Source organism: Protomyctophum parallelum (genome assembly GCF_964188405.1).
Source record: "Protomyctophum parallelum genome assembly, chromosome: 11".
In the NCBI taxonomy this organism is placed as follows: domain Eukaryota; kingdom Metazoa; phylum Chordata; class Actinopteri; order Myctophiformes; family Myctophidae; genus Protomyctophum; species Protomyctophum parallelum.
Window position 1 is genome coordinate 36,165,629 of NC_139707.1, and position 20,926 is coordinate 36,186,554.

A 20,926-nucleotide genomic window follows, 5' to 3' on the forward strand; every position below is an offset into this window, starting at 1 on the left:
AGAGGCCTCTCGGCACTGCTTGAAAAAGTCCTAGAAAGTTACCTAGTTTCTTTTTCTGTGTTCGTGAGTGTAAGACCACCGGGTTTCCACCGCGAATTCCAGGGTACAAGTGAAGCACTCGTCCAGGGGGAATAATAGTCTCAACGGAGTTATGGAAGTGGTAGTCTTAGAAAATACATCTGTGTTAGCGCAGAAAAAGGCAGGAATGACGTCTTCCGGCTGTGCGCTGCTTTATAGGCTCTGGGCGGAGCTTGCAGCCACAGTCGTGACAGACAGCTGCACGACCCAATCAGTATTGTTTCGTGAGTATATGGATTTATTCTGTGTTGGCACCATGGAAATGGCGCCACCCTTAGGCGATTCTTGAGCGAGATGAGCTTAGATAAACTATAGTTCCAATAGATTGGCTATTCTCCAGACACATAATACACACAGTTCATCATCAGTCTCACCTTGTTCCATTGAATGAGTCACTGTGGGGAGAAGGACAGAGAGGGTCTTAAAACAGGGTTAAAGCACGTGCACGGTATATGGACTTACTTAAAATATCATGCACATGCACAATATATGCTGGTACCTAGTGACACAGATGTTATGCACACTGCAGCAAACATGCATGGTACATGTTTGGGTTAACCCATGACTAAATGGGTTAACCCATTTTGGGCGGGAACCCCTTTTGGTGTTTTAAACATGATGTTATAATTTAGCTATTGAAAAATAGCAGATCTACAAGCTCATAGCGCGCCACCGAGTGGCACGCTACAAGCTTGTCCCTGGAACAACATATTTTCAGATGGGGGGTCGGCGGCCAATTACATATAATTTTTGGGGTCCTTGACATGAAATATTGAGCACCACTGATATAGAAACATAGGTATTTCATGATTTAGATTTTTTTATTTTTTTTATTTCAACGTCAGAAGCAACTTACATGGCGTTGGCCATGATCAACAGGTCCTGGTTGTCGAAGAGGCTGACCTCGGGCACCTCCAGGATGAGGAGGTAGAGCAGCTCCATGAAGAGCATGAGGAACAGCTTGCCGATGCTGCTGACCTGCAGGAAGGCTGAGCACGCCAGCAGACTGAGCACCACGCACCACGAGAAGTACTGCCGGACAGACAGACAGACAGACAGACAGACAGACAGACAGACAGACAGACAGACAGACACACAGACAGACACACAGACAGACACACAGGGGAGGAAAGGTCTTTAGTCGTGTCAAACTATACAAGAAGTACTGCCGGACAGACAGACAGACAGACAGAGACACGGGGGAGGAAAGGTCTTTAGTCGTGTCAAACAGTGTTGATTTCGTTTCGACTAAAACTAAGACGAAAAATGTCGTCGACTACGTTTTTTCACTGACGAAAACTGAATGGAAACTAAAAGAAAACTAAGCTACGATGACTAAAACTATAAGACTAGATATATTGACAATTTCGTCAAAAAATAAAAAAAACTAGATGAAATGAGATGAAGTCATTTTACACTTGGTTGCATGCTGAAAATAGCCGATCTACAAGCTCACGACGCGTTGTGAGCTTGTAGATCGGCTATTTTTAGCAAGTGTAAAATCAGCCATTACGACGGCATCAAGGCCTGCCAAAATACATTTTAGTCGACTAAATCAACTGTCGATTTAGTCGACTAAAATCTTAGGATATTTAGTCGACTGAAACTAGACTAACACTAAAACATTCCCGGTGACTAATATGTTACTAAGACTAAATGAAAACTATTCAAAAGACTATGAATCAAATAAAAATTTGCTGCCAAAAACAACACTGGCATTTACACGCAAATATATTACAAAAGATTGAAGCTAAATTCACACCAACTGTTTGACATTCTGACCCAATAGGAAAAAGTCTGTGAAGGGCACAGCTGACAAAAGTTAAACTTTATTAACCATTTTAAGCATTGTATAATTTGTATAATGCTCTCATTGTAGATCTGCTTTGTTATTTCTGAATTCTTTTGCGAATTTGAAATATTTGAAAGTTACAAATAAAATAGGGAGCCCAGGGTTTAAAGTGGTTAAGTAAAAAGTGCCCAATGACTGGTACAGTTTCTTCCAGGACATACTTGTACAGTATTGGTGGGGCACTGTTGTGGAAATAGAATGCATGCCGTGCACATTTACCATTGTGTGTTCATGTTTATGTATTGTAGCTGTCAGGTGGAAATGTCCAAAATGGTTATAAAATAGCACAATCCTTTGAGCTCGTAGATCGGCTATTTTTGCTTTTTTTTTGTGTGAGGCTGTAGCATTCATTCATTCATTCATTCATTTACAAATAATAATATTTGGACGACAGTAGCAACTCCCTGTCTCTACAGTATGTATATATTATTATGTATTCTTAGATTTATATTCATATATTTGTATACCGTACTGTATCCACACAAAACACTTCCAGGCCCTGTACATGTCTTTGCAGACTGGACGTGTTGTTTCACAAGAATGGCAGAAAAACGCAGCTAAAAAAATCCAAAAGAACGCAGCAGTGTGTGTAAAGGACCTTTACCTCAGGAAAGTCTCCACAGTCACTGTTCTGTATATCTTACACAGTGTTGTTTTTGGCAGCAAGTTTTGATTGTATTTTTAGTCCTAGTCTCTTGAATAGTTTTCATTGAGTGTTCTGTACAATATACATTATATCTTACCTCAGGAAAGGTGCAGGCGGGTCAGGTGTCTCCACAGACACTGTGCTGTATATATATATATATACAGTATATCTTACCTCAGGAAAGGTGCAGGCGGGCCAGGTGTCTCCACAGACACTGTGCTGTATATATATATATATACAGTATATCTTACCTCAGGAAAGGTGCAGGCGGGCCAGGTGTCTCCACAGACACTGTGCTGTATATATATATATATACACAGTATATCTTACCTCAGGAAAGGTGCAGGCGGGCCAGGTGTCTCCACAGACACTGTGCAGTATATATATATATATATACAGTATATCTTACCTCAGGAAAGGTGCAGGCGGGCCAGGTGTCTCCACAGACACTGTGCTGGGACTCCAGGGAGTAGTTGAGGAGGTGGGCGTGGCAGGCGTTCACGCTGTGGCGACTGATGTTGAGGCGAGCGCCGATGCAGCTCCGCAGGTCGCGGGTGCTACAGGTGAACTGTAAGCGGAGACAGAGGAGAAGTGGAAGAGGAACACTTGAGGATTGTACTGTGTTGTCTGTAGAGCAGTGATGGTCAAACCTGTGGGCCGGGGAGCACCTGGCGGGATGTGAGGACATTGCAGAAACTTATAAAATAAGTTTTTGTAAAAAAAAAGAAAAAAGGTTTTCTGAGCTCAATTGCACCCCCCCAAAAAACTGAAACTTTTAACATTCAGTAGATTTTCTGTGGTCTGGGGCTTTTCTGGCTCAAACAAGTGCTCTGATTTGCCTGTGGAGTGTGAGGTAACAGTCCACAAATCCCATATACTGTTTAACATATAACAATTTGCCAGCAGATGTCACCGTTGAGGGATTTTGCCTGTTTTCATTGCAGCTCAAAAGGCTTCGGAACACACAGAAAATCCACTGAATGTTCAAAGTTCAGGTTGTGCGTGGGCGTAATTGAGGCCATAAAACCTAAAAAAAAAAAGAAATAAATAGAAATAAAAATTAATAAATGAAAATTAATGTCATGAAACCTTTAACAGCATAACAAGAAAACACCCAACTCCAAAATGTTCATTGTTTTTGGAAAATGATAAAAAGAATATTTTTAGGTCAATAAAATACTATTCATTCTGGATTTAAATGACTTTAAACAAAACCCGAGATTTATCGTTATTGGCAAAGGAGGTTTGCAAGCGCGAAAGCCTGAGAAACCGCGGGTGTCTGGCAGACTCATGGTTGACTCACCATGTTGACGAAAGCTGAGAGAAAGACGATGACGATGGTGAAGACACCGACCAGGGTGCTGTGGAGCCTGGACTGGACTATCCTCTTGGAGAGCCTCTGCAGAGGCACTGGGAAGAACTAGCAGCACCAAGACAGGGTAGGGGAGGGGCAGGGAGAAAGTTAACCCATTTAGACCTGAGGCCCATTCTAAAAAAAAATTCTTCTAAATCAGTTTTCTGAAAAAACCTGATGTTTCTATGTCAGCGGTGCTCAACCATTTTCATGTCAAGCCAAGGACCCCCAGAATTATCTGTATTTGGCCATGGATCCCCCATCTGAAAATGTCGGGGCGCCTGATGGAGGGGAAAGGAACTGGTTGGAATAACGTGTTCCTTCCACGCGCTACGTCCAACCAGGGAAACTCCCCCCTGTCAGGTGTAAAGGAGCAACTTGGACACTCAGGCATGAAGGAAGCATGAGTTCAAGTCCTTGCTCTCCCCTTGTCCCCCATATATGGGGACTAGGTTGGTGGAGGGTGTGGAACCCAGGATCACATTAGATGATTGACACAGGGGTGAAAAATGGGTTAAAAATCGTGGGATAAAAAGATAAAAAGAAAAGAATATATTATTCAAAGATTTTCATGATTTTTACCAAAATAGCAGATCGTAGCGCGGCACTCGTGTGGCACTCGAACACCTTACACCGTTGCGGTTGAGAAAATCTTTAGACCTACGTACGTGATTGTACTACAGCGTCACACAAACATGTGTACCTATATGAGGTGTTGGAGCCAAATTGCCTTCGTATTTAATTTAATTTTGTTTATTTAAATGAATGCTGTGAAATTGCTAATTAATGACGTCATGTCAATCATGTGTAAGTCAGAGGGTGTGTGGTTGGTAACCATTATTATTTGGGTGATGGCACTCAGGTATGCAATAGGTGAAGCCAAACAGTTTTTGACCGTGACACTATGCTGTTTGTTGCTGGCTGCGTTCATGTCCTGTTATATATCAAGTGAGTTTATCTATGTGGCTTCATGTGAATAAATGGATTGACGTATCGGAAATGACACAACTCTCTGGACATTTAATTTTTATGCGCACACGTCAAACTTAAGCCAATACTATTGCCCCTCGCTGTAGGACCTATTGGTGAGACGATATCACGTAACATGTAGAATTTATGGTTATCCTTTGTTTTATGCATTTTAACACAACAAGTATATACTTCTTAAACACCAAGACATCGTTGTTGTCGGATATAAAACCTTATATCTCCATATTTAAATGTTCACGTTTTTCTTTTTTTATTAACGCCCTACTTCATGATACGACAAAAGTCGTGAAAATAGCAGATCTACAAGCTTACAATGTGTCACGATGCGACATGTTAGGAGCTTGTAGCTCGGCTGTTTTTACTATATATTTTGTTTTATTCAAATTATTAGAAAAAGGAATGGTTTTGGACATACAAGGTTCCCCCTGACATCCACCGATATGGAAATAATCCTTTTTTAGAGGTCCCACCAACGGCATTGACCTCCACCAAGACATAAAATATAAAATAACACAGCCTGAATGTTTCCATACATAATGTAAACGGTGACTCAACAGATAAAACACTCGAATAACAACGCTAATGTGGGGGGAAGAGGCTGCCCGGGTACTTTTTCTATCATCTCTTATTTCCCTCACGACCTATCGTCAGAGCCAGCGGAGTGAGAGAACCGGAAATTAATCTAAAAGGTTATCCCAAGGGCTGCCATGGGCTTTTTATGGCCTCTGACGTCATCATCAGCCAACAGAGCTTTCTTCAAAGACCAATAGCAGAGATAAACACCGGCTCCGAGTGAGGCAATTACTACTGTCTGTCAATGTGCCAGCTGTGTACCGGGCCGGCATACCTCGCCGTGTGCATTGATGCGAAAGACACACACGCACACACGCACGCACTAGTGGTGGAATCAAAAGAATCGATTCACTCAAATATCGCTTTTTTTTAATCGATTTTAAAGTTTAGTATATATACTTTTAGTTTTCTGGCTGCATTGAAGTGTATAATGCAACTTTTCATGCGGTTTATATCGTATATATGATATATCTAACTATAAATGCACCACGTGTGTGTGTCTCTGTGTGTGTGTGTGTGTGTGTGTGTGTGTGTGTGTGTACGGTTGTAATGCACGTAACTCGAGAACCGTTTGCCCCACCGACTTCAAATTCGACTTGTTCCACACCCCCGCATGGAGTGCGCAGTGCCTGGTATCAAGTCGGTCAGACCCACGGTTGTCCAGAACCACCACAAAGGGCTCTGGCCAGGCTCTGCCAGACGTGGGCCTAATGAGGCCAAGTCCCCTCACCTGTGCAATTTCCAGCATCTGCCTCAGCCAGTTGATTTCCATGGCAACCCCACACCTGACAATTGATTACTTAACCAGTCCACTTTTCACAGTTAGTTAGTCAGTTCGCCCTCTTCAGACACAGGCAGATACAGAGATCTCCATGTGGGACACAGACAGATAGTTAAAACGGGTGCTATGACAAGTTGACAACGGGTATTCTTAGGTTCCCAAGTTCTCAAGTAGGCCGGTGGTCGACGGGCACGTACAGGTCTAGTTCTATTAAAATGTTCTACTATAAAAATCACAAAAACAATTGTAATATCGCATCACAACAATCATTGAATCGTCTAATTGCTATATAATTAAGAATTGCAATATAAATCGAAACGGCATCCTAGGTTTCGAGATTGTATCAAATTGGGAGGTAAGTGAATTGTCCTACCCTTGCACGCACGCAGGCACACACACGCACACAGAGAAGAAGAAAATCAAGAAAATCAATGGCAACCTCCTAGGTGTACAGCTGTAGTGCTGCTCATACACAACACGCTGTCATGTTGTCAGGACAAAGCCGTGATAAACGAGGCCTTCTCAGGCAAATAAAACAGCACTGCATCAGAGGCTTCTGACTCCAGGTTAGAAGCTAATATCATCTACACCAGTGGTTCTCAAACATTTTCATGTCAAGGACTCACACATTGACATTCATTTGGCTGTGAACCTCCATCTATTTTCTGCCAGGGACTACAACAGAAGATGAGTTTACAATCTGTCCAGATTTCTCTAAACATTTTGATGCATTGTTGAGTGACACGATGTGAACGTGGTGATCCATGAAGCACTTCATTTCAAAGACAAGTTGTACTTCTGTCCCAAACAGACAGTACAAAAAAGTAGGCTATACTATGAAGTAACCAATTGAGTTCTTTTAAAAAATAGTGAAAATAGCTGCTCTAGTGCGATGCGACTCATTTCTGTATGAGCTTGTAAATGGCTATTTTCAGTATTTGTTTTTTAAATGTTTGAAAATTTCTGATTTTTTTTTAATGTTTTGCAATACTTATTCATAAAAAAAACGAAAATGCACTTTGTAATTTGTACATTTGAATTTCTAATAGCTTTTCCTTTTGAATAGCCTCCTTCGTTATTAAAACCGAGTAAACTGAGAAATATTTGACCGGGAGTTTTTATTCTTTTTAACTCAATGACTGGAGTTGAGTACTTTATCCACCTGCCCTACTTTTCGTCGTCTGAGTCAGCAGCATCCTTTTGGGCAAGAAAGTTTCCAATATGAAATAATAATATAATAATAATAATAATAATAATAATAATAATATAATAACTGGGAGAGTTCTAAACTTGCTTGCCGATGCGAACAATATGAAACATCTCACTCTACATGCTTCTTCAATCCGTCCAATCACTTGGCTTCTTTTATTAGTTAAAACCCATTTTGGGCGGGAACCCCTTTTGTTATACTTTAGCTATTGAAAAATACAAGCTCATAGCGCGACGCGCTATGAGCTTGTATGTCTGCTATCTTTGAAAAACCGTGAAAAATGTGCCTTGAATCTTTGAAGATATATTTATTACAGAGTGAACATTTGAACTCAAATCTTTGCTTCTGGGGAGGTCCCTGGAACAACAATCTTCAGATTGGGGTCTGCAGCCAAGTACTAATAATTCTGGGGGTCCTTGACATGATAAAGGTTGAGCACCACTGACATAGAAACATATGGTTTTTCTGAAAACTGTGAGGATTTAGAATCCTTTTTTGTAGAATCGTCCTCAGGTCTAAATGGGTTAAAAGACATAATACCAACATGACTTTGAGATGTTGACGATGCAGAATAGATACTGCAGAGTTCCTTATGATAGCGATACCAGGATCTCTAGTTTTGACCGGACAATAATATACTCACCCCAAAACAGGAGTAGACGGTGGAGATGAACATGACGATCATCAGGAGGACCAGACAGGTGACGAAGAAGCCTAGCATCATCATACTAGAGCTGGGAGCAGAAAGAGTGCATGTGTGAGAGAGAGTGTGTGTGTGTGTGTGTGTGTGTGTGTGTGTGTGTGTGTGTGTGTGTGTGTGTGTGTGTGTGTGTGTGTGTGTGTGTGTGTGCGCGTGCGACTGTGCGACTGTGCGTGCGACTGTGCGTGCGTGCGTCATTGTGCATTGATTGAAATATGTATTAACAGTTTGCAGAATTACAGTACATTTCAAGGACAACTCGATTCAAAAACTGTTAACTGTGAGTGGACGACACCATAAAGCATTACACTTGTTTACAATAGGGCCCACCATTTTCAATTCATCAAAACATTTAGAGACATACGAATATACACTTCTATATAGCCAAAAACAGGAGAGAAAAGAAAACATATACAGTAAGGGAGAAAAGGGTTGGGTGGGGGATTTTACGGGGGCCAGTTTCAAATTGCAGCCGTCCGTATAGGTGCCCTTTGAGAGCGGTTTTGAAGGAGTCAAGGGGTTTGCATGTCTTAATGACTGTTGGTAGGGCAATTCCACATTTTGGTGGCATATGAATTTAGTCCCTTGTTTGTGCCAAATCTGGGTTGCACATGGTTAGTTGAACTCCCTCTGGTGTTGTGGGTGTGGACTTCATTGACATTAAGGAAGTATTTAGACGGGTACATGGGTATCTGGGTGGTGTAGCGAATCTTGTGGACCAGACCCATTGTAAGATGCTCTGTCTTCGACCCTAAGCCATTCCATTGCACCATACTGACTGTGTCAGAATGGTGCCCTAATATAACCCCTTTCACACCTCCCACCTAAATCCCTGAATTACACAGTTATGCTATTTTATGGTCCCCCACAAGGTTATAAATAGTTTGGATTCGTTTTTTATTTTAGTGACAAGGCTTAATTTTAGTTTATTTAAATTTGTTTAATGCCGCGATGCCGCTGAGGGAACAAAACCCCTTATAAAATAATAGGTCAAAAGAGAATGGAGGTTAGTGTACAGAAGGTAGGAAGTGTTTTGTTTTTTTTGTTTGTAAATCTCTCTCGGAGTGAGCTGTAATCACACTGAAATTGATTCGACGTGCTTTCATAGCTGCAGCATCCAGCTCGGTGCAAAGCAGCTTCATTAAAGCAGCAGTTTCATCTTTGTCCCCTTTAATGAGAACTGTCATCTACGCATTGTTCTCTTTCTGCTCAGACTCACTGAGCCAGCCTTTTATGTCTTTCAAAACGATCGAATTTGACATTTCCGCCACAATGCAAAAAAAGGCCCCTATCGGGAGAGAGAGATAATGAATGGCCTTTTCACAAGACCATCTGTGGAAGTGAAAGTGGTCCAAGGTTGTTTGGGGGTGGGGGGGTACTTACTCGGGAAGGATGACGATCTGGATGAAGCAGATGAAGAGGAAGACGAGGGACGCACAGGCCACGTAGGCGCCGAACTTGGAGTCCACCTGCCTGGAGAACTGAAGGAGGAGGAAGTCAAAGAAAGAACCAAGCAGCATCAACAGACAATAGAGCATCGCAGTCCCGCCCCCTACCAGGGCCCAGGAAATGATTCCCCGTTCATTTTCCTCATAGACATTTCAAAAAGTATTTATTTAAAAGACCTTTTAAGCATTGTACAAAGCCAACTCTGAGTTGTGACAAATCATGACAACAAACACCATTTTTCGGGACGAACACAATTAGAAAGAAGAAGAAAGCGCCAGGTTACAACACTTTTTTTCTTCTTTGTAATTATTTGTTTGGTGCAAAATATTGTGTTTGTTGTCATGATTTGTCACGACTCGAGTTGGCTTCGTACGACGCTTGAAAGGGGGCGGGACTGCGACACTCTATAGTGCATGCTTTTACAATATATATATACACTAGTACAAAAGTACAATATTTGTCTTTGAAATGTAGTGGAGTTGAAAGTAAAGTATCCAAAAATACAAATTTGCTCCAGGCACTACTGTATGCTGCCCTCTTCGCAAGAAACAAGAAGAACACAGCAAAATAAACCTCTTTAACTTTAAATGGCGTCTTGTCTTGTTTACCATTCTCCCCAACACGTTAGCGCTGACTTTCCAGTCTAACCTTCCTCCTCTCTTGCAGGTGGAGTTTTGGCACCTGCCAGAGCTGTAATCTCCCCGCCATTCAAACCTCTCTCTATTCTCTCTTTCTTCCGTCTTCCTTTTCAACTGTGCTTTAATTGAAAGACCGCCCCCTCACAACACACTTCAAAGGACAGTAATTGGACACAGCTGGATTTTGAAGAGTGGAGTGCTGTGAGAAAGATTGCTTGTTGTGGCCAACTACACGGTGTGATATTGGCAATGTGCGTGTATTTGTTTGCTCACGCATGCGTGTGTCAGTGGCGTATCTACAATTATACAACAGGTCGTTTCGAGGAAGCAATCTGATTGGTTGAAACAGCCTTCTAGCCGTGGTTCAAACGAGCACCACTCCACAACTAATCAAAACAAATAATTCAGCTGCTCTGTTCTCCCAGAGCGCAGCAAACTCGGTGGCTATAGGCTAGCTAGTTTCTTGGGACATCTGTGGTCATAGTGACTACATCTGTCATTAAAAAAGTTTTAAGGGTAACTGTTGTATAATTGCAATATTACACAAGAGGGGGTGGTTTAACGTCATTAATTCACGCCAGCGATGCTGCAGGAACGAGCCCGCAGGGCGAGTTCTGAAAGCAACGCAGAATATTACACCCCCTCTCGTGTAATATTGCTTAATAATAAGGCGAGGACCGGCGGCCACCTGTCCAAATCCATTTATGCCCATGGCCAAAATCCATACACTGAGAAAAATCAGTCCAGTCTGAAGTGAGTGGTGCAACAGTGCCCCCTGTTGGTACTCTAAACATAGGGACACGTACTCTAAACATAGTATAGGGACATTGCTAGAGGACAAACACCAGACCTGAGAACTATTATTGGGCAACTGATTGGCCGTTGTGCGTAGAGCGCGACCCTCAATCACTCATTGGAATGCAAATGCGTGCCTTTCAGCCTTTGTAGCGTACTCGTCTGGCAGGTATCTCTTTGAGTGCTTTTGATTGTGCGCGGGGGACGACCACAACACATCTTGCCTCCCCGACATGTAATTCCTGGAAACGCCTCTGGTGTGTGTGTGTGTTACATGGGCGTTTTCCATCTGTGTCAATGTGTGTGTGCGCGCCTGTGTGTCTACTGTACATACCCAGTGGGTTATGTACAGTACTTACTTTCCACCACCAGCACGCGTCCATACCTTTTTCTCCAGGTCAGGCTCGCGAAAGGTCAGCAGGAACTTCTTGACGTGCTCCGAGCGCAGCCGGTCGATGCTGCGCGCGTCGATGGCTCGGCCGAGGAACTCGTCCACCTCGTCCTCGGGGTTGAGGTTCTCTTGCGTGTTTCTGAAAATGAAATGTCTAGATAACACAAGACGAGACCAGCCGTCGTTCGCCTCTCAGGGGATGCCGAGTGTATGTATGCTAGAAGCTCTACTGCTTTGCTCTCATTGTTGTCTGTCTGCTGAGTGTATGTATGCTAGCAGCTCTACTGCTTTGCTCTCATTGTTGTCTGTCTGCTGAGTGTATGTATGCTAGCAGCTCTACTGCTTTCTCATTGTTGTCTGTCTGTAACAGGCCCAATGCATAATGGGGGAGAGTAGGTTTTGCACTCCGTCCGACGTCCGTCCGTCTCGTCTGTACAGCTTTGATTGATTGATTTATTAACAGTTTGCAGAATTACAGTACATTTCAAGTACAACTCAATACAAAAACTCTTAACAGTGAGTGGACGACACCATAAAGCATTACACTTGTTTACAATAGGGCCCACCATTTTCAATTCATCAAAACATTTAGAGACGTACGAATATACATCTATATACCGGTAGTCAAAAAAGGAAATCATCATAGAGGAGGTAAAAAGGGAAAAGAAACATATACAGTGAGGGGGAAAAGGGGTGGGTGGGGGATTCAGCCGTCCGTAGGTGCCCTTTGAGAGCAGTTTTGAAGGAGTCAAGGGATTTGCATGTCTTAATGACTGTTGGTAGGGCGTTCCACATTTTGGTGGCATAGGAGCGGAATTAATTTAGTCCCTTATTTGTGCCAAATCTGGGTTGCACATGGTTTGTTGAACTCCCTCTGGTGTTGTGGGTGCACTAATCTCTGGCACAGTTGGCCCCGACATGCCAAACTGTGCACACACACACACACTCCCTGGATGCCAACGACGAACCTCTGCCCCAAACCTTCCAGAAAGGCTGAGGCCGGTTTTTGCAAAACACATTTCTTTATATTGCTTGTATTTCATCCATAAATCACGCAAATCGGTACACACTATCTCTATAGTCATGTACAGTGGCGTGCACAGACATTTAGAGGGGCAGGTGCTCAAGTGGAAAAAAAGGCACCTTGTGCAGTGCGTGGAACCGGCCGGTTGCCTTAATAGTGTGAGATTTATAGATTTTGGGGCCTAAATAATGTATTAGAAGCTTTTTATCAAGAATTGATCAATGGCACCATGGTCCACATACTGTACAGTGTACACTGTACAAAAAAAACGATTTTCCTTTTCTATTCTTTTTTTGGACATTGCTGTCCAGAGGGAAAAGGGCAGCCACTAGTGTCTATCTGTGCACGCCACTGGCCATGTGATCAACACACTGAACACAGATCATCATTTGGTTTGTCCTCCTAGGTAATGACATGCCCAAAACACCAGGTTAAAAATGGTTAACACAAGCAGCACACAGCGGCACACAGGGGGGAAAAGACACAAGATTGGGTGCAGGAGGGAGGGAGGGTACATCTATACTCACTTATCCTTGGGGTCTTCGAATCCCTAGAAGACAGGAAAGAAGATGAAATGAAAAAAGAGGGACTATTAAGAGTGTGAAAAGACATTATCTATACAGGACTCAAGTATAATCTGACAGGAATACATGCAGGCCCCCCGACTGGCTCACACAAAGGCCCACTTTATCCGGGAAACACGTCCCGGAAGGACAAAGTTCAAATTCATTTCAAGAAATCCCCAATAAAAAGAGGAAATTAAATCTGTTCAGACGACGGCATAGGCTTATAGAGAGGAAGAGAATGCAGGCCAACGTGGTCATTTCACCAGTGGTGGAAAAAGTGGTTAATGTATGTTTTCTAATAAAAATGTAAATCGCCAAAGTAACTAGTAGTAACTAAAGTTTTCAAATAATTGTACACAATTTTGGCTCCTAGATGTAATGTAGTAGAAGTGAAAGTACTGGAAATTGGAAATACTCAAGTAAAGTACAAACAAATCTTACTTAAGCACAGTACTTAAGTAAAAGTACTTAGGAAAGTATTCCACCACTGGATTTCACTACAACATAGTCACATATTACCATAGGCTATGGTAATATGTGACTATGTCCCGATGTTTAGAGTACCAGTAGGGGCAAAAGTGGCGCTGTTGTGCCAGAAACAAAGAGAGAGATAGTGTTGCACTGTTGCCTGCTAATTACAGAGCGAGAGAGAGAGCGAGAGAGAGAGAGAGAGAGAGAGAGAGAGAGGCAGGGGGAGAGGGGAGTTGCACCACTCAGTTCACACGGGTGTGATTTTTTTATGTGTAACGTGACACTGAGATCAGTTTTTACAAATGAATACCTAAGAGTTCAGTTCATTCATCACTACGGTTATAGAGAACAGCAATTCAACCTCATTCATAGAATTTCATTTAATGAACATTTTTGTGTAGCTATACAGTTTTAATTTCAGCTACAGTCAGCACCCGATGCGTGAGACTATTGTGAGGTGAAAATATGGCAAAATTGCACATCTATAAGTTCCACAACATGGCGTGACGTGTTGTGAGCTTGTAGATTGTCAATTTTCAATGAAGATATTTGTAGAGGGAAAAAATAGGAGGTGGGCTATAGTGATTAGAACCATGGGTGCCTTAAGCAATATTACACGAGAGGATATGCTTTACCGTTATAAATATATGATGAGAAATCCTGATTGTTCAAAATTGCATATTTGTGGTGATAGAAGACACATATGGGGAGTGCAAAAAAACACCCCCAAAATGTTGAATGTCATGTTGTAGGACCTTTAAGGACATAGTATAGGGACCACGGCCAAAGATGTTCCACGGAAATCGCTATCCAAGCAACCCAGTCGGCTCCGCTTGGGAGACTCGATCAGCACAGCTGACTTTTATGTTTTGATAGGTGTTCCATATCATGCTGGAGTCGTGAGCTAGATGGCTACTTCAAACAATCAGAATGCTTCCTCGACATGACCTTGTTGTATAATAGGGTTTAAGTGGTTAAGAATCTTGATGCTTAACAAGATTGCCATTTGTGTGAAACTGCAGGAGAGGATCGGCAACACCCTTGTTATTCTCAAATTGTAAGCTCAGCATGGCTTGAAGCAAAGAAAAACAACAACGACAAATAACCCACCATCAAGTAGCCTAAGTAGTAAGTACTGTACTGCAAGTCATGATTATTTGATTTATTTCCTTGGTAAAGCCCTCTCACTTAACAGAGCGAGCAGGGATAAGAAGTGCACTTCAATAGAAAGGGAAGTGTTGTTATGAATATTTCAAAGTCAAGACAATGACATGAAAATTACAGTAGTTTGAGATGAAAGTTGGTAATTAGACTCCCTCAGCCCACTCCCTCATTCCTCATCACGATTCACAACACTAATAGAAGAAGCATTAAGGCAGTGGTGACACAGGTTAATTATACCAGCGAGGCTGGCTCTAAATGTGTGCCACCACTGCCCTCTTGTGGATACACACAACAATACAAGGCAATAGTTGGGTAGTCCAGTGATTCCCAACCTGTGTGCCTTGGCACTTTAGTGTGCCTTCTGAAATGCCCAAGTGTGCCGGCAAAGAAATGGGATGAATGTAACACCTCCCCACTAACAATAGCTGGGCTGCATTCCATTGACAACTCGTCCATCACGGACACACAGACAATCGCCTGTCCATTTAGTGAAGCTACCCTCGGCCGTAGGAATGCTAATTTATGGCTTTGAATGGGGCCATCACATCACCCCTACTCGCCTTGAAGGTACTGTATTAAAAAACACCGCTTTATGCTACCCGGTGGCCGGTAGCCTACTATGGGCTCTTAAAACAATTTGAACCCTTTAGTAGACTAAATACTCTATGTATTTGACTAAACTATGTCAAGTATACTAAATACTTGACAGGGATCAGATCTGTACTGGGTCAGATTTCGCGAGAGAAACAAGCATATCTACAGGCTCACAATCTTGTAGATCTGCTATTTAAACAAACATCTTGTTTGGGGAGGGGGGTCCCTGGCACAAATAATGTATTTATCCGTGGACAAATACATATTAGCTTAGCGTTCCTTGACAAGAAAATGTTTGAGAACCACTGATTTAAGCACTATACCAATACATGCTATGTAGAACACACATAGCTCAACACCTCATAGTGTCATTCACACTGTCTGCTGCTCAGGCAGTCTGTCTGTCTGTCTGTCTGTCTGTCTGTCTGCTGCTCAGGCAGTCTGTCTGTCTGTCTGTCTGTCTGCTGCTCAGGCAGTCTGTCTGTCTCTGGATACAGAGACGAGGACTACAGTAAGAATCCACGCCCCTCTTCCCCATCTGCCGTGCATGTGTGTATGTGTGCACAGCCACGCGCGCACACGTGCACACACACTTACTCGCATGCACGCCACGCACACCACGCACGCACGCGCACGCACTCAAAGAAACATTCTCCCGCATGCCCTTCGCCCGTCTTTCTACGCTCTCGCGCCAATCACTGCCGCTTACTTTATCTTTACTGGGTGCTGGGTGATTTATGAGCAATGTGGAAGGAGAGGCGAAGAGACAGTAAGAGAGCGACGTGCACAGACAGACAGAAAAGGGAGAGAGAGAGAGAGAGAGAGAGAGAGAGAGAGAGAGAGAAGACAGGATGGGCCAGAGGGGAAAGTAAAACGAACGTTACATTTACAGCACGTTCCAGGTCGCCACCATCTCAGCAACCAGATTTATACTTAAGTGTTGCTCACTGACCGAACAAACCCCAAAACTGCCATTTATTTTTTTGTTGTTTAAATTACATACATTTACTATCCGTTCACATCCGACAACACAGAGTCTGCCCCCCGGCTCAGAACTCTTAGAAAGTCACGCTCAGGAAAGTCATATAGTGAAGCTGTCATGTATCATAATGTAATGCTCCGTCGATGTCTTGCGGTGGAAGGAACAGATCTAAATGCTAACGACGCCTGTCACAAGAATCTGTTACTTTGGGCCACGCGACAATGTCACAGCGCAGAAGAATAAGTCAGGCTTCATGCAGCCACTCCATTCTCTGCATACTCGTCTTGTTGTTAATTCAGCACTCGACGTGCTCAGCGGGGTGCGAGAACATGTCTGACAGCTCATAATCATCATTCACCACACCACAGGCCCACACACACACACACACACACACACACACACACACACACACACACACACACACACACACACACACACACACAGCTTGCTGCCACATTCAACTGTGTTGCGGTCAGAACACCCAACGTTGGTGGGATCGGCACAGGCTTCACACAAAATACTGCACAGCAAAATCCGCCTCATTTTGTACACTTTCAGGGTTGAATTAACACCCTCAAGTGTCAATTTTTAAGTTAAATTCACACACTGCAAGTTTGATTTTGAATCAACCAGCCACTGTTACCTTGGCGTGCCAATAAAGAAATAAATTTGATCAATTATTTTTGAAAAGCTTGTCGACCAGCAACTTTTTAAAATATGGTTTGTTGGTTAAATGTTCCAGTTATGAAGTGGTTACAATTAAAAAAAAATGCTCTGGCCTGCTGTGCTGTTGATGAAATAGAGCTGTTGCATGGATATTACACAGAAATAGAGTTGCAGCCAGGGTCAACTAATGTAAGTCTATTACTTTGTGACCAAACGCTATATATATATACATAATAAAGACATATAATAAAGCCGAGACAGCGAGGGAGAGAGAAAGAGTGTGAGAGAAAGAATGGGAGAGTGGGCCGACAACCAAAGATAACAAGCAAAAGATAAGTGCGTGCGTGCGGGCCTGTGTGCAGGCCTGTGTGCGTGCGTGCACACACGCACGCGCATCTCTGCTCATGAGTCAGATGGGCTTTGTGGGTGGCCAGAGTGGGAGATGTAAATAAAGCGATGGAAGCAAAATAGCCACATCACATTAACACCAAGCCAACCCCTCTGTCCTTATAAACTCCTTGTTCTACCTAAACCCCCTTGGGGAGTTTGAAACAGTCTTTTTTTCTTCTTTTTCTTCTACCCACCCTGCTTAAGAGTGTGAATGGAGTGACAGCTTGTTTTGGTTCAACATGGCTGCTCATGTTTACCGTCACCTCCCTGACTGGCCCTCAAAGCCACTCCCAGCATTGCGTGTGCATGTATGTACACACACACACACACACACACACACACACACACACACACACACACACACACACACACACACACACACACACACACACACACACACACACACACACACACACACACACACACACACACACACACACACACACACACACACACACATAAGGGTCTTCTAGGTGTTAAAAATACATAGCCTTTGCCACCAGGATCATGGACAGGAGGGTGGTGTGTGGATGTGCGTTGGGTGGATGATGGGCAGGAGGGTGGTGGGTGGATGATGGACAGGAGGGTGGTGTGTGGATGTGCGTTGGGTGGATGATGGACAGGAGGGTGGTGTGTGGATGTGCGTTGGGTGGATGATGGACAGGAGGGTGGTGTGTGGATGTGCGTTGGGTGGATGATGGACAGGAGGGTGGTGTGTGGATGTGCGTTGGGTGGATGATGGGCAGGAGGGTGGTGTGTGGATGTGCGTTGGGTGGATGATGGACAGGAGGGTGGTGTGTGGATGTGCGTTGGGTGGATGATGGGCAGGAGGGTGGTGTGTGGATGTGCGTTGGGTGGATGATGGACAGGAGGGTGGTGTGTGGATGTGCGTTGGGTGGATGATGGGCAGGAGGGTGGTGTGTGGATGTGCATTGGGTGGATGATGGGCAGGAGGGTGGTGTGTGGATGTGCGTTGGGTGGATGATGGGCAGGAGGGTGGTGTGTGGATGTGCATTGGGTGGATGATGGGCAGGAGGGTGGTGTGTGGATGTGCGTTGGGTGGATGATGGGCAGGAGGGTGGTGTGTGGATGTGCGTTGGGTGGATGATGGACAGGAGGGTGGTGTGTGGATGTGCGTTGGGTGGATGATGGGCAGGAGGGTGGTGTGTGGATGTGCGTTGGGTGGATGATGGGCAGGAGGGTGGTGTGTGGATGTGCGTTGGGTGGATGATGGGCAGGAGGGTGGTGTGTGGATGTGCGTTGGGTGGATGATGGGCAGGAGGGTGGTGTGTGGATGTGCGTTGGGTGGATGATGGGCAGGAGGGTGGTGTGTGGATGTGCGTTGGGTGGATGATGGGCAGGAGGGTGGTGTGTGGATGTGCGTTGGGTGGATGATGGACAGGAGGGTGGTGTGTGGATGTGCGTTGGGTGGATGATGGGCAGGAGGGTGGTGTGTGGATGTGCGTTGGGTGGATGATGGGCAGGAGGGTGGTGTGTGGATGTGCGTTGGGTGGATGATGGACAGGAGGGTGGTGTGTGGATGTGCGTTGGGTGGATGATGGGCAGGAGGGTGGTGTGTGGATGTGCGTTGGGTGGATGATGGGCAGGAGGGTGGTGTGTGGATGTGCGTTGGGTGGATGATGGGCAGGAGGGTGGTGTGTGGATGTGCGTTGGGTGGATGATGGACAGGAGGGTGGTGTGTGGATGTGCGTTGGGTGGGAATCACTGAGCAGTTTCAAACGCTGACCTTTTTACGCATTATCATCGTGTCCTCTATAGTCGCTTTTAATACAGATATTAGCTTGTTACGATCTGCAAATGAGGGAATGCCTTCTTGAACTCTTAACTTGTTTTCAAGCAGATAAAGGGTTCATTGAGGAGATTCCAAATGGACCCTTGAAGGTCTGTAACCTTGAGAGTTAATGGCGGTTATTGAAATTGAAAATCACCGATCAAAGACTTGGGGCCCTATTTCGCACATTATGGGCTCAATTTCCATCACTGCAGTGCTAAACCCCTTATCCCTACATTTCTTTGCCTTTTTTTTTTACTATATTGCAAAACATTTTTGAATAGTTAAAATGGCCATTCTACAAGCTCACAACGTGTCAATGTAGATTGGCTAGTTGAACTATTCAAAAATGTTTTTCAAATTTTTCAAAAAGAAGTTTAGGGATAAGGGATTTAGCGGTGACGAAAATGGCGCCCCTTATCTCCAGGTCTTAATGGGTAATTATGTAATAATGGCACGGTTGGCACCACCTTATGCACAAACAATATTTGCGTGACCCATGCTGAACGCAAACGAGTCACTCAAAGTGTCTCGCAATGCCAGCATATTTAGTGCCGGGGTGACTGTTTTTTAATGTTAATTTTAACGCTATGCGGTATGCTATTTTCTATCTAGTGTGTAATACAGAGCTAGAGAGATGGGGAGAGCCCTTTTAGTGAACAAACTCTATATCAAATATTGGAATATCAGAATACACAATAGAGCTATAACACTTATTTTGACAAAGTTAACTAAAATCACTTCTGCCCTCTGTAATGAAAATTAACTCACACTCATCATCTTGTTAAAAGTTCAGAGCAGAGAAGAAGAGGTCTTGTTGTTGGGCTGAACGTGAAGCTACGCCGACCCCCGGCTCTGCTGAGGCCCACTGAGGCCTACGAGCTAACCGATCAGTGTTTTGATTAGCGGGAGCTTGAATTCATGTTTAATTAGGCTCTGATCATGCCTATACTTCATCTCATTATGAGCCATAATGTCAATAAAGATGGCCTGCAAGGCGTGCAATTAAACCTCGGGCTAACCGTCTGTGGCGTCCAAACGGTTAACGAGGACTCAATTATAATTATGAGGATATAGGGTGAAAAGGTGGTCCTTTATCGTCCCAGTTTCTTACCAGTGTTTTTTTTTTGGCAGCAAATTTCTATTTTAGTTTAGTCATAGTCTTTGGAATAAAACTTCATTTAGTTGTATTCATATTTTAGTCACCTGGAATGTTTTAGTGTTAGTCTATGTTTAGTTGACTAAATATCATAAGATTTTAGTCGACTAAATCTACAGTTTATTTTTGTCGGCTAAAATGTATTTTGTCAGGCCTTGATGCCGTCGTAATGGCTGATTTGACACTTGCTGAAAATAGCAGATCTACAAGCTCACAACGTGTCGCGCTGCAACACGTTGTGAGCTTGTAGATCTGCTATTTTCAGCATGCAACCAAGTGTAAAATGACTTATACTGGACCTCTTCTCCACTAGTCCCTTCCGAACAATTTAGTCTAGTTTTTATCTGTTGACGGAAAAAAATGTAGTCGACGAACATTTTTCGTCATAGTTTTAAAGTCGACAAAATCAACACAGGTTCTTACCATCCTCTTCATCTCCTTGGAGACCTGGTTGCCCCCCAGGTGGTTATAGAAGGGTCTATCGGTCCAGTGGCCTGTGTTGTGGGAGACAGAGTTGGCCCTCTGACGGTTCATTTTGGCTATCATGGCCTTCTCTTCTTTCTGTGGTGAACAATGTGGGGTGTTAGCATTTTTTTCCATTTCATTGAAAAGGTTACATAATACAGTATGACTTATTAATAACACTCAGACAAAATATAGC

General features: G+C 43.6%; 1 protein-coding gene across 1 annotated transcript in view; it reads right to left on the reverse strand.

The window, feature by feature from the left end:
* adcy5 (adenylate cyclase 5) overlaps positions 1-20,926 on the reverse strand; it is a 113,400-nt gene that overhangs the window by 15,038 nt on the left and 77,436 nt on the right. Inside the window, exons 8-16 of the mRNA XM_083776081.1 lie at positions 20,689-20,826; positions 13,009-13,031; positions 11,452-11,596; positions 9,568-9,665; positions 8,128-8,218; positions 3,880-3,996; positions 2,986-3,144; positions 935-1,110; positions 453-473 (exon numbers count right to left, since the gene is read on the reverse strand). Of these exons, the coding sequence (XP_083632207.1) occupies positions 453-473; positions 935-1,110; positions 2,986-3,144; positions 3,880-3,996; positions 8,128-8,218; positions 9,568-9,665; positions 11,452-11,596; positions 13,009-13,031; positions 20,689-20,826 (968 nt within the window). The remainder of the gene's footprint in view (positions 1-452; positions 474-934; positions 1,111-2,985; positions 3,145-3,879; positions 3,997-8,127; positions 8,219-9,567; positions 9,666-11,451; positions 11,597-13,008; positions 13,032-20,688; positions 20,827-20,926) is intronic.